The following is a 14,921-nucleotide window of genomic DNA, read 5'->3' on the forward strand; positions in this document are numbered from 1 at the left end:
AATATACATCACAGAATTCAGGTACAGAAATTAAGTAATCAAATGTAAATAGTTTCCATTGTACAGATAATTCAATAAATACATCTTTATTAATATTACAAACAGTATACATTTATGTGCCTCATACTTTAAACTCTCGTTGCTCAACTGTGGCTCCCGGTAAACTTTAATCCCAACATTTATACTCAACATTGCGGATGCGCACATTGCAATATTGATGCTGAAATGATCTATTGTGCAGCCCTTTTATGCAGTGCTGGTTTTTTTCTTTCTGTATCGCAACATGGTCTGTCAACAAATTACAGTACAAACAGTAAAAGCAATCTAAACCAATCTTATTCTCACCAACACTAACCAACATTTTATTATAAAACTGTATCAAAAATCAATAGAGTAATCAAAACTGTAGCCATAATTTACATCAGAGCATCCCTCCACTGTACACTTTATATTGACAACATGACTAAGCAATTTGACTGTCTTATCTATACACACTTACACAAAGACTTGTCATTATGATGAAACTGACATGTTTATTGATAGATACATAGATATTTCTGAGAGATGAACTAAGGATTTTAAGCAAGAGACTTGCTTTCACAGGTAATCCATGGCGCTTTGCTTTTTATGCGTGTTGTTTTGAGAAATGCACTAACTGTATTGCAAATTCAATTCTGATCTGAGAAATTTACTAAAGCCATTGGGAAATCTGTTATTTATTATGACTTTATATTAGACTGTATAATACAAGTTATTTCCGAGTTTGGTTGTCAAATGTGACCACTGGATATAAAAAATAAACATGATGATTAACCTTGCAGGCTGGTTCATTAAAATCAATCATTAATGAAGAGATTCAGCACACAGAAAAAAAACGAAAACCCTTTTGCCTTGCTACAGGATGGATTTCTTTGTGCAATTGTACACTTCCTTTACTACATAAACTTCTCAAAATGAATGCAACACCAAATAGGCAGATGAATGTTTAAAACTGATAAGAGATGATCATTGAAACCTCAATACATTCTCTGCCAACAAGGTGGGCTTATTTTTTTATATGCACTCTCAGGATTGGGTCTGATCTGGTCTCTTTTGAACAAGCACATTAAATTACCTGAGGCAATGAATACAGACCCCAGCCCATGTTCAAGATAAAGCTCAAAGTTTTAGACTCAAACTCACTCTGGTCTAAGGTTAGACCTCTACTTTTTGGGTTCAATTGAAAATGTGAAGACATCTAGAAGTAGGTGCTAAAAGTTTCACAAGCCTCTGCCCAATGCTTTCTCTAATTTTTAATTTCTATGAAAGCAACCAAAAGCTGCAGAACGTGGCATAGTTAATGGCAACAGGCAGTGCCAGTCAGGTTCATCAACAATTTTCACAACAAAAATAGCCTGATGGCCAGTCAAAACGAGTCTAGTGGCCAGTTGAGTGGTCTATCAAAACTATCCCAATAATATGAAGTCAAAACTTGCCACCTTTCATTGTTAAATACATATTTGCATCAATTTGCATTATATGCTTTGTTGAAAATAACTGTATATTAGATATTAATCTACAAAGATTCTCATAGCCGTAAACCATCCAGTTAAAAACATGCAGGTTAATGCAGAACAACTCCCGCAGAAGTGAACCCCAAACTCCATTTTAATCTGAATGTATGTTTAAAAAAATCTAGAATAAATTTTAAAGATGTTAATTCAATTGTAAATTGACAAACTTTCTTCTGTACATATGCAGTTGTTATTCTTTAATAACAAGTATGGAGAGCCCTGCCAGTCTGTTATGGAAATGAAAATACTGACACTCAGTCTCTCCTTTAGCGCCCCTGTCTCTCAAAAGTGTACAGTTTCATCATCCTAGCAGTTTTATCATTGGTCGATTATAAATTTGGTAAACTCTTTCAGTGCAATCATATAAATAGAACTGATACAATGTCTAATAAATGTAAGCACTGAAATTAAAACAAAGAAATGTGGTGAAACAAAGTAAAACAAGTGGTTAAAAGTACTTCAACTTGGCAACCCTTGTGCCAGCAGGTCACATAATGCAACCATTTGATTAGACATCATGCACTGCACACCTAAAACAGCTGTGACCCTCAAAGTCCAAAATGAATGAGGATTTTTTTTCAAAGAGCAAATATTTCATTTTTTACAACAATTTAAGTTAAAGCATCAATTACATTATCTTAATAACCAGAGAGGGCAGGGATGCATGCACACTAGACAGATAAATCCTTGTTAAGTGTTTGCAATGTCTCTTTCTATATGAAGACTAAAAATGTATTGTACTTGTTAAAAGCAGAGTTGATCACTCATCATTATGAGGATTGATTGTTTTTGCCATCTGCAGCCGTTTGTTTATGTTCTTCTTCAGTATTTTTGACTGGTAAACAACATCCCAGTTCCGTGTTTACACCTTATGGACATAAACACAAACGTTTAAAAGTGAATGTACACTGTACACTCACTTTATCCCAACTTCCCTTTTTATGCATACGGGTCCATACACTAAGCATAATGCAAATCGTATCACCAGAATAGTATGAGGCTACTGTACCGTTTTACCCAAATTTGGATGTCCATAAGGTATCAACGCTAAAGCATTATGGTTTCACAGTCAAAAAAAAAAGATTGAAGAGAGAGAACATCAACAACAACTTGGCAAAAGCAGTAGATGTTCATATTAACCAGTGCTGAGTGAAGGTATTGGCAGACACCTGCAACTCTAAATTAAACAAGCACATCATTTTGGTAGGGCGACACGGTAGCTCAGTGGTTAGCACTGTCGCTTCACAGCAAGAAGGTCACTGGTTGGAGTCCTGGATGAGCCAGTTGGCATGTATTTGTGGAGTTTGCATGTTCTCTACATGTTCACGTGGGTGTCCTCCGGGTGTTCTGGTTTCCTCCATAGTCCAAAGACTTAAGGTACAGGTGAATTGAAAAAACTAATTTGGCCATAGTATATCAGTGTGTGTGATTGAGTGGGTGTTTCCCAGTACTGGGTTTCAGCTGGAAGGGCATCTGCTGTGTAAAACCTGTGCTGAATAAGTTGGCGGTTCATTTTGCTGTGGTGACCCCTGGTAAATAAAGGAACTAAGCCAAAGGAAAATGAATGAATGAATGAATGAATGAATGAATGAAATTTGGAGAAATTTAAATTTCCATTTGAAATCTATGCACTTGAAAATTTGAGTAGTATGTCAACATAAATGTGAAAAAAAGTATACATCGAGCTTTTAATAAAATTGGACTATATGCATGCATACTATATGCCTCACAGGATGCCAAAATTAATCGCCAACATGAGATACCCTAAAACTCCACATGTTATTCATTCAGCACTCAATACATTTGTTTCACTCATCAGAATGCATAGTTAATGCCATACAATAAATGACTCTCAAACTTTTTTGTAAACACGGTAACATACAAGTTACACATATCACCTTAAAACACATTGTGACAAAGTGTTGTTAGAAGATAACTGAAAATTAATATAACTTCAAAAATATTTCTGATACATTGTTCGAAATAAAAGTTTTTTTATCTGCATATAGTTCCATTAGGAAAAAATAAATGCACAAACGGGTCGCACTTTATTTTAAGGTGTGCTTATTACAGCATAAATTTTAAATACTGAGTAACATTAATTACTGCATGTAATTACTATATGGTGAGTTAGTTGATGTAATTTTTCTTAATTAACTGCAATTAGTAAATATACACAGAACATGTGTAACATGAATAAATTGTAATAAAGTCTTTATGTTAAATAATTCTTTAGATCACTAAAATGTCCATCACTCTGAAAAAAGTCTTTAACTATTAACTGAAAAATCTTCAGTGGCGTTACTGAAATAATCCTTTTGGTAACTTAGAATTTGAACATTCAGAATGCCAATAAATGCTAATTACTAAGCAATAATGCAATCCGAAGTTCACAATAATATTGACAGATTTATCAGCAAACAGCTCTGAACAAAATGACAGATGTCTCGTAAACAAAGCAAAGACCTGCTGGCTGGATTATGGTACACCACTGCGCTCCATGTGAGAGGCTGTATTTGTGTACACGCACAGAGAGGGCAGTGTGTGTATAACGCGGACGTAGAGGTTTTGCATGTGACCGCTCAGCGATGTGTCAAAAAGCGGTCGTGCCCTCGCTACAAGCCCCAGGAGTCAAGCGTGAGCAGTTTTAAGTCCACTCAAGCGATTACGTGGGGTGCGCTCCTGGTCTCATGGTGTTTTGTCCAGGTAACGTGACGTGCAAACGTGACGAAAACTTTACCACCTTGCTTATGCAGTGGCACTGTTATTACCCATGCCCATGATAGTCTAAACAAGCGGCTTGAAGTTTTAGAAACTTGCCATAAAGATATGGTCTGAAATAGAAACAGGCGGGGTCAATTCGCAACATCAAACAACAGTTTTCGCCGCGCCAGTGAATCAGCTGTGTTTATGTTTTTCCACCCGCTGGGCTGCCTCTCACGTGCAGTGTCACGCACTGTTGTTATACAGGTGAGAATGATTAATCATACCTGCTATAAGGCGCCCGAGTGCTTTCACGTGAGTGCAACAAGTGGCTCGTGCATCGCCATGTTCGGAATAAGTGATGTACGGATGTGACTCTTGTTGCTGCGGGATGGTCTATTTTTTTAAGTAGCACGGTTTTGTTCACAGGCACGTGTTTGACGGAGCCAAGAAAAGGGATAATGGTCTTCGGAAAGCTGGTCAGTTTTTCTCTAAGGGAGGCGCTCTATCTGGGACACAGTGGAAACTTATTTTGGGGTGAATAGCGATTTTCGAAAATAGCCTCAACGGCGTAGAGAGTGCCAAAATAACTCTCAGACATGACTATAGAAAGAAAAAATATATATTTTTGTGTATAGTGCACTATATAATGTGTATACTGCCACATCTAAATCTCTATGGTTTAAATTGTCTTAAATCTTGGGGGCTCCAATTCATGTTGTGTGTGCCACTTATTTTTTTCACTGCGTACCAATAAAACATCACAACACGCATTATTCGGTGTGGACAACGAATATCCGAACCATTTAAAAGTTCGTGTCTTTACAATTACATAAATGCATGCTTATAGCATGGTAATACTGGGTGCATTTTCCGACATTTCAGTGCGTGGAGACATTGACTTGACTTTTTCAAAGACATTTATAAGACAAATTAAAGCGATTTAAATGAATGTCCTGAATAGATAAATCAACTTCGTTAACATTTATTTTAGAGGCAAATGCATTTAGGAAGTTTTGGTAATTCAAAAAGCCAGTTTAGCTGTCTTTTAACAAATCTCTGGAGTATAAAAATCAGCCAAAATCAAAAAACAAACGACACTGAATGGACAGATATTTTTTACAGTACTTATATCAATACTTATGATTTCTTCGTTTAGCAACTCAAGCAAATGTATCTTTATTGAAGAATGTTTAGATATTTTCAAAGGAAAGCAAAAATAGTGAAGAAAATATCCATTGTTATTTATTTATACATTTAACACGTTTTGCTCTCAATTAAGAACTGTTTAAGATTGCAAAAACCCCGAGGTAAATATCACCACATACCTCACTTTCATATTTATCTCACTTTTTTTGTAGTCAAGAAGTTCGGGTTGTTTAAAAAAGTTTCTTTAGAGACCTTTCAACAAATGCTTTGAGGATAAAAATCAGCCAAAATCAAAAAACAAATGACAATGAATGGACAGATATTTGAACATATGAAAACAAAAATTAATTTCTTCATTTTGCATATCAAGTAAATATATAAATATATTGAAGAATGATTAAATATTTGGACTGGAATGCAGATTTCCGTGATATAGATAAGATATTCATTATTATTTATTTATACATTTAACACGTTTTGCTCCCTATAAAGAACTGTTTATTATTTAAATATCACCACATCCTTTGATATGTATCTTTATTTTACTTTTTTGTTCCAGTTTCTATTCAGTTTGATGAAAAAGTGTCTCAAATATACTGTGCCCTGATTCACTCTGGCCCTTAACTTTTAATTTATTTTAATTTATTTATTTTTTGCTGCATGTGCAATACATTTTATTTTGGTGAAAATGCTCCTGAAATTCTATTACCAAGTATTATCCATGCATTTAACATAAAGACTGAGAAACTGAACAAGATTAAGTGAGTTTTGCCCAAAATAAGAGCAAATATCTGTCAAAAGATTAATTTCATTAACTTTTTATAGTGTGATTAGCAGGTATTGAAACGTTATTGCAGTATTTTAGTTGGAAAGTTATTAAACTTTTTTAATGTTCGAATACTAAAATTTTATCAATAATAGTGTTGTTTTTAAACTGAGGTATTGTCGATTTAAATCTTAAATTTCCACTTAAAGAGCAATTTTCCCTAGTCTTAAACATGTCTTAAAGAAGTATTACATTCACCAAAGTCACACCTAAATAACCAGAAACCTAAACCTACATTGTTTTTGGTCTAAAATCGAATATCACATCTGCTTACAGCAGTAAGTTGTTTCGCATTTAATGCGTCGGACATTCCCTGCGCTCAGAACGCACTGAAAACTTCCCCTTTATCCAAACAACTTTTTTTTCACGCTCATAAACCTAATGCTGTGATTCATACAAATCTTCTCGATTTCAAACTCTTTGACTTCGACTACATTTCCCAATAGTCAGGTGGACACGTGCGCGGGGGTTTTTAAAATTTGCACCGAGAAGTGTTCTGGAGAAAGTGTGTCACTGGGCCACGAGTCGGGTCACATGGACACATTTCGAGCCTCGTGCAGCAGCAGTGGAGTGTGGTGCGCCTGCGCGCATCTCCTCCATCCATGCTCGCAGCTAAGCAAAACCGGGCCGACTTGACAGAACAGTTCAGAGCGATACAGATTGGGCGAGTGACAGGACAAGCGCACTGGCGTATGATTGGCTTTCACTGAATGAACCATATTTCACTGGCGTCTTTGCGCAGATCTTTTCTTCTTATAAAAGCAGATGCGCACGTATTTGGTGCGACTTAAGGAAATCAATTGCTTAGCAGTTATGGCTTTATCGTAAGAAACAGATCTTTATAGTACTTCTATAAAGAGTGCATCTTTGAGTGTTACATTGGAAATTCTGTCAAAACCCTGCATGACTTTACTGGGGCTCAACATGACGACCGCAGTAGACACGAACAACACAGGTAAGATGCTTTTAGAAACATCTTAATCATTCTGGTTTGACAAAATGTCTCAGATTGCATGCTGAAATTTACTGAATTACGCACTACATCTGTTTGGCAAACAAAGTAAATGTATAACTGCGTGGTGCAGTGTGTTTTCTTACTATCTGAAATGAGTCTGCCAACATTTAATGAGAATCATTCTAAACAATAATGAGTGATTTAATAACGTACAAAAATATTTATTTGAAAGCCTACGTGCTTCTTATATGCCATTACACACGAGTCTTCATATGAGTGAAATGAAAATGTTTGTTCAAGTATGCATCATTTGCATATATACATCGTATTTGGCATAAGAAATGGTTGCGGTATGCATAAAATGTAAATAAGGAACGAAGGCAGACATCACGGGTTAAGACACAGTGTTCTCATGAATTTCGGGGAACTAGGTCATAACTGAAAAGTCAGGTGTACGGACATCCCTGTGATGCAGGCGAGCGTCGATGGTTCTCACTCGATTCACATGTACCGCCGAGTCTAGCCATGTGCTTTTTGTTTTCATTCTCCGCTCTCCGCCTACAGCTATTGGTAAACGCAGGCGCTCATTACATAATTCCGCCTTGCTTTGAGTCTGTCCTCCCAGCGCGAACCCGTGTGTGACGCTGCAGTCTGAGCCATGTGCGCGCTGCGATTGGACCGAATAGTGAGACTCGGGGCTGGACATCACGTTAACCCGTGTTCACTTCGAAAGTGGGACATGAAATTGATCCAGTTTAACGTAACAGTTTTACCCCACTCCCTGTGACATGAACACAACGTCACAAAATATCCCCGTCTTCCCGTTAACAGTACATCTTATTTATGTTCTTAAATTAAAATCAGTTAGCATCGGTTTTCAATGCACAAAACGTTCTTTATAATGGAAAACATTTTATTATTGTTGTTATTATTATTGCTAATATTAATAACAAAGTGTTCTTTAGCAAACTACATTTATTCTTTGTCATGGATTTGTTTTTATTAGCTTTATTTCTTAAGAGTAAACAGTTATTTTAATTTTACTTAATGATGCAATATTTTTATTTAGAATTAGTTATTTAGCATATAGAGTCATGTCTTTATGAATGGAATGCTTTCGAATCTAAATTCGAATTGTCGCATTCGAAGTCGTTTAATAAACATGAAAATTCTTAACAGGCTTATTACTCAGCTCTATGGAATGCTTGATTGTGATTGGCTAGTCTTTCATTCAAAAGTAAAATATTATTAAATATTGACTGTTGCCCATAGCAACACCATGTATGTTTAGTATCTATACAGCCACAATAACTGGCAGCTGAATAATTTCAGTAATAGTTATATGTACACACACATACACACACACACACACACACACACACACACACACACACACACACACACACACACACACACACACACACACACACGTGTATTTCTCTCACGCATTCACACACACACACAGAGATGGTAAGAAATGGAGAAAGAGGTGGGTCATCCATTCATATTAAGAGATTATATATACTAATGTTGGGTGGTAACCTAATAGCCCTACTAAAGTGTGTTCCGGTGATCTGACATTTTATCCAACCCATCAGATTATGCCACCAACACTGAATCTGGGTGGTTCTAGAGTTGGGGTTAGGACGATATTACAGCTTCATACCACACTACTTCACATCAAAATTTACAGTGGCAGCAAAATCTGATGGGTAAAATATAGTGTCATCAAAATGTACCTACTTTTTGAATGGGAGGAAGGACAATCTGACAAGGTAGAACAAATCGTCAGAACACTGGCTCCTGCCTTATTTTAAGCACATTTTTGCTTACCCTGGTGTAAATTTAATGTAACGTCCAGTGATATACACATTTAATATAGTAGATGGAGTTTACCAATACAGATTGTAAATGTTTGCTCGCTGCCTGCCTGTAGGTGAAAATGAATGGTGTAGCTTTTAAAAAGGCGGGTGTGTTCTGAGAGGCGTGTCTAATGGAGTGAGTCTCGTTGAAAGGCCGTCCTTTGTGTGGCACACGTGGAGAGGAGGCGTGCTTCTACAGCACACACGCGCCCCTGTCCTGCTTACACAAGTATTTCCTCTGACAATGTTTTTGAGCACAAGATCCGGAGCCACTGTTGCCATGTAAAAATAACACAAACATTCTCAATGAACTCAGTTTAAAACAGCCAGTGTAGTGGACAAGGACTGATACATCCAACGCATGACAGATGCTGTTCATGAGCATTTGAGGCAGAACAGAGGAGATGAAGCTGAAACACGTTTCTCTGCTGTGGCTCCACCTGACACAGTGACTTTCTGACCTTTTGTGCTAGTGTATATTTGTTATGTAACATCTAAAGCAGTTTGCCATTGACATTTAAAGTGCGTGTAAAGATTGCACCTGCAAAACAATAAAACTGACACGGCAAATTCATGTATGGCTCCCAATAATTTTTTTTCTAAATAAAGAAAGATTCATTAATTATATATATATATATATATATATATATATATATATATATATATATATATATATATATATATATATATATATATAGTAAGGAAACACATTTTAAATATGCCTTTTGGTGCTGTTCACATAGTAATGGAATTAATTAACAAAATTTTTATGGTTAATTTATTTAGAAATTTGAGCGATTTTATGCAAACAATTTGAATACATATTTATATAATTGAAACTTTAGTAAACCTTGAATGAATCTTTGATCCCTTTTAATGCACTTTATATAGGAACATAAGTATGACGAACAAGAGGAAAGTGTTTAACTTTACAAGACCAAACGTAAAGGCAGTGGAAAGTATCAGGCACTAGGAAATAATATACATGCTATGGTCAATGCCAAACTGTAAACTCTAGCACACTCTGCACTTCCTCAAGAGCAAAGTTGAATAGTCTTATCTGATATGAGGTGATTGTATACACCAATGAGCAAGATCCAATTCAAATCAAAATAAACAAAGTTGTAAATGTCACATGTCTAGGCATGTGCTGTGCAAAGTCGTGTATCTTATACACGGAAATAACATGAGGCACATGTGCTTGCTCACATGGCTTACCGGTGACAGTGAAACTGTGAAACAAAAAGTTAAACCCCACTGAGACACACACACTCAGGAAAAAAAGGAGTGGTTCTTGCAACTGTTTTTTTTTATGTCCCTTAACAGTTCCTAGAAAGTGTCTCTATTTTCCAGCAAGATTCTCTAGTTTCCCAAGCTTGGTTGTTTCCATGACACCATCTGTTTTAGTGCATAGTGAAGGGAAGTATTTATGGGAACATTTTAAGGAGGACGTACCCAAAAGAGGGAGAAATAAAAACATCTGAGAACATTTTAAACTCCCTCTTTTTGAGTCTTACTAGACGAACAGTGTTGTAAATATACCTCTTCTTTCACCACCAGGTGGGGTGATATCATACATTGGATCATGTGGAGGCTCTCCCAACCGTACCAGCCCTGTGTCCATGTACAGTGAGAATTCCAACAGCAGCATGCAGTCCCTTACACAACCCTGCTTCGGATCATCATTCCCACCATCCCCTAATGGATCTCATGATTCCTCACGGATGTACACCAGTAGCAGCAGCAGCTCGAGTTCAGGATCAGGAGAGGACGGAAACTCATCATGCTCTGGTGGATCACCGAGAGGCCGTGATGATGGTGGAAGCGCACGCAATTCACCCAACAAATCAGTTGCCACCCTTACTAGTAAGTGATAAGAAGCAGAGATTACCTGATTAACGTTGAGTACAATGTCCAGAAGCACGATTATAACATCTGACTTTCCATCCAGAGCTGAATGGAATGGTGTTGCTGTGCAAGGTGTGTGGCGATGTGGCTTCTGGATTTCACTATGGCGTCCATGCCTGTGAGGGATGCAAGGTAAGAATGAGCAATTGATTAGCATGTAAATGCACCACTAAAATAGTGACTCTAATTAAAATATATTTATATTTACATGATCTTTGTGTTCCACAGGGTTTCTTTCGACGCAGCATCCAGCAGAACATCCAGTACAAAAAGTGCCTCAAGAATGAAACTTGTACCATTATGCGGATCAACCGGAATCGGTGCCAGCAGTGCCGTTTCAAAAAGTGTCTGTCAGTGGGCATGTCCCGAGATGGTACGTATTAAAAAGCAACTCCACTCCACTGTCATTTTGTATTGTTTTTGTTATTTAGAGGAAATCATGTAGCAAATTCATTTAAACAAATGGTCTCAAACTCAATTCCTGGAGGGCCACAGCTCTACATAGCTCCAACCACATCCAAATCACACCTGCTTAATAGTCTCTAGTAGTCTTGAACACCTTGATTAGTTGGATCAGCTGTGTTTGATAAAAGCTGGAGCAAAACTGTTCAGAGCTGCGGCCCTCCAGGAATCCAGTTTGACACCTATGATCTAAACATTGCTTTATTTTATATATCTGTAACACCTTTTACTTTAAGCAAAGAATGAAAAATAAGCATTGCCATTAGTGCACTGGAACATTGAATCATGTTTATTCAGTTTTGCGATATTTAAGCAAGTAGTTGCGGTCTGCAGCTCACAAAGTCTACTGGTGTTGCTGTTGATGAGGGTTTATGAATACCGCATATTGTTCTTTTAAGTGAAAGACAGCTAAATTAAATGTAAAACGAACAAACAACTACATTATCAATATCAGCATATTAGTTCAGATCAAAACTTTGACCAATATCCTATGAGTGTGTGACATTTGTCCTTTTTTAACCCACAGCTGTTCGTTTTGGCCGCATCCCAAAACGTGAGAAGCAGCGGATGCTTGCCGAGATGCAGAACGCCATGAACAACATGGTGAACAACCAGCTGCAGAATGAATTCCAGCTGGCGAGCATCACCTCCAACACCCCCTGCCCTTCTTCTTCATCCCCATCCAACACCTCCTCTTCTTCCTCATCTCCATGTCCAGGCCTTACAGTGGGGCCACAGCCTCAGCCCCCAGCAGTGCCCGTAGCACAATCCCCATCCTCACCGGCTCCAACCTCCCCAACAGTCCAACTGGCTCAAAGTCCTCCACCTCTTACCTCTACCCCACCACCGTGCACTAGTCCAGGGGTAGACAAAACCATTGCCGCGATAACCAGAGCGCACCGTGAAACCTTCATCTATGCTCATGATAAACTAGGTTCACCCCTTCTGCCTCACAATAGCGAACTAGATAACCGAAGCAACAACCGCTGCATGGCGGGATATCATCTCAATGGCCATAACACTATCTACCACCATGACAACAACGTTGCTCATCACTGCAACAACTTCGAGGTGCAACAAGACAACAGCCTCCATTTTCAAGCCTCCCAAACACCTGAAAAACATCAGCAGCACAACAACAACAGCCAGCGACCTCCAAACAGTAACTTTTACAGCATTCACCATGGACAAGAGATGAACAGCGCATCCCAGGGTCAGAACTGTCCATGGAAAAAGCACAAGGAGATTCTGCTGGTAAGAATTCTGGTATTCTAATGAAAGGTTCTTTCTTGGGAGTCTTTGAAGCAAATGTTTGATTGAAACCAATTCTTTCTTTCATTATTTTCAGGCTTGTCCAATGAACATGCATCCTTACTCAGACCCCAATAAAACACCCCAGGAAATTTGGGAAGACTTCTCTCTTAGCTTCACTCCAGCGGTACGAGAGGTGGTTGAGTTTGCCAAACACATCCCAGGGTTTAGCACGCTATCCCAGAATGACCAGGTCACTTTGCTGAAGGCTGGAACATTTGAGGTAAGCAAGTGACATTTTACTGAAAACACGACTTTCATTAATGCCACAATGCCAATTAAAACTTTTTTGTTGAATCACTTCTGCAGGTCCTCATGGTACGCTTCTCCTCTCTGTTCAACGTAAAAGAAAAGACCGTCACATTCATCTCAGGCGCCACCTATAGCCTGGAAGCCCTGAAAAGCATGGGCATGGGCGATCTGCTGGGAACCATGTTTGACTTCAGCGAGAAACTCAACTCATTAGAACTCTCAGCAGAAGAACTGGGTCTCTTTACTGCGGTCGTCCTGGTGTCTGCAGGTATGTTGCATCTTAAAGTTGAAGAGATTTCTGTGTTTTCCCACCCTTGTGTCTTTCAAACAAACTACCATTAAATTAAAGAACAATTTCAATAGGAAGTCTATTTCCAGTGAAAGTCAAGTTAAATAAATCTTAAAAGGTTTTAAAAAACAATTTAATAGTTGGATCCAAGTATGTTTTGATTAACTCAACTTTTAAAGGAGAATTCAATTTGAAGATCAAACAGAACATCCCTTACCTGCTTGTCTCTTTATAGTCAGCATCTCAATGTAATCCTCAAAATTAATTTAACCTCTTGTTGTTTGTTTCTGTTGTACAGATCGTTCTGGCATTGAAAATGTAAATTCAGTCGAGATGCTTCAGGAGAGTCTAATCCGGGCTCTCCGAACCCTCGTCAGCAAGAGCGCCCCTACGGACGCCTCTCGATTCACCAAGCTGCTGCTCAAACTTCCTGACCTGCGCACTCTTAACAACATGCACTCAGAAAAGCTGCTGTCTTTCCGCATTGATGCCTGAGGTTGCAAACTGTGAAAACCCAGTGAAAGTGGGTCATCGCTGTTTGAAGATAAAAAGGGAACAGACATTAGAACCCTTTTAGGAAGATAAACTGATGCCTTTGGCAGTGATAAGCACTTGATGACACACTTGAAGAGACACTTTGGTGCATACTGGTCCGTCAGTGGCCTTTATGAGTAAAATAACCATATAAAAGGGTCTTTGAGCCACTCTTCATGTCAGTACTTGAAATGTGTGGCTAAGGCGAAGCTAATAATAAAGCAGGCAAAAACATTTGGACTGCATCTACATAGGGAACACGTGCAAAATGCCTTTTGTGAAGAGTCACAAACAGGCCAGGAGGATGTCCAAGCCACTTCCAGAGAGGGAACGACTGAAGCAAAATGTCTAAACTCTCCTCAAACCCAGTCTGGCCTGGGTTTCTACTGGACCCAGAGTCAGAGATTAAACAATCATTTCAACTATAATGCAGATGACAGACTATACGTGGTATATTCTCATCCTTGGGAATTGTAAATTGTGTAAATATGATATATACATTAAAATGTATAATATATATATTTTTTTGTAAAGTTCACATTCAATACAAAGTATATCGATAAATATACATATACATATATATATATATATATATATATATATATATATATATATATATATATATATATATATATATATATATTATGAGCACAGACATATAAGTAGAGTGTATGCATATAATAGAATAATACATGTATTTCAGGTGACTTTTACTTCATAAAGACATTTTATGAAACAAAAAGTGTAGTGTGTTGTCTTTTTTTACATGTAAATATCTGAAAAGGCTCATCTATGCAATGTTTTTAATACTTGTCTTGAATAAATCTTGGGTTATCTGTGCATATGTTTATTGTGAAAGTACTAAAAATGCATAAAAGCAAAAGAAATTACACAAAATACCCTGTTAAATATTTATACTGAAAAGGTTTGTTTGTTTGTTTTAAGAAGGCAACAGGCAAAATTTACCAACCTTTTTTTGCCTGAATCCCCTTTACCCCCGGAAAATATTGTAAGGCTCCCCCTCAACATTTAATTATATTATCACTCATATAAGTTTGCAGTAAGGATGACAAAAAGAAAAAATGTTTCAAACAAACAGTGTTTTTATTACTATATC

General features: G+C 37.5%; 1 protein-coding gene across 3 annotated transcripts; it reads left to right on the forward strand.

The window, feature by feature from the left end:
• Positions 1 to 6,847: 6,847 nt before the first annotated feature.
• On the forward strand, positions 6,848 to 14,644 carry nr1d1 (nuclear receptor subfamily 1, group d, member 1). Of its 3 annotated transcripts, none has more exons than NM_205729.3 (9): positions 6,848 to 7,186; positions 10,609 to 10,914; positions 11,000 to 11,088; positions 11,185 to 11,329; positions 11,945 to 12,672; positions 12,767 to 12,952; positions 13,039 to 13,249; positions 13,569 to 14,373; positions 14,400 to 14,546. In NM_205729.3, the coding sequence occupies exons 1-8, from the start codon at positions 7,135 to 7,137 to the stop codon at positions 13,763 to 13,765; spliced, it is 1,914 nt and encodes a 637-aa protein (NP_991292.2). In that variant the 5' UTR covers positions 6,848 to 7,134; the 3' UTR covers positions 13,766 to 14,373; positions 14,400 to 14,546. The 3 variants fall into 3 exon arrangements, 2 of the variants coding, with proteins under 2 accessions (NP_991292.2, XP_087098765.1); XR_015479765.1 differs by having other exon boundaries at positions 6,879 to 7,186; positions 13,569 to 14,311; positions 14,454 to 14,546; XM_087242639.1 differs by having other exon boundaries at positions 6,879 to 7,186; positions 13,569 to 14,644.
• Positions 14,645 to 14,921: the final 277 nt, after the last annotated feature.

Source organism: Danio rerio, chromosome 3 (assembly GCF_052040795.2).
Source record: "Danio rerio strain M-AB ecotype USA chromosome 3, GRCz13ab, whole genome shotgun sequence".
In the NCBI taxonomy this organism is placed as follows: Eukaryota; Metazoa; Chordata; class Actinopteri; order Cypriniformes; family Danionidae; genus Danio; species Danio rerio.

Coding starts and splice junctions, on each gene's coding strand:
- nr1d1 (NM_205729.3), top strand. CDS start 7,135: ATGACTTTACTGGGGCTCAACATGACGACCGCAGTAGACACGAACAAC. Junction 11,089..11,184: donor ATGCCTGTGAGGGATGCAAG/GTAAGAATGAGC, acceptor TGTGTTCCACAG/GGTTTCTTTCGACGCAGCAT. Junction 12,953..13,038: donor TGAAGGCTGGAACATTTGAG/GTAAGCAAGTGA, acceptor TCACTTCTGCAG/GTCCTCATGGTACGCTTCTC.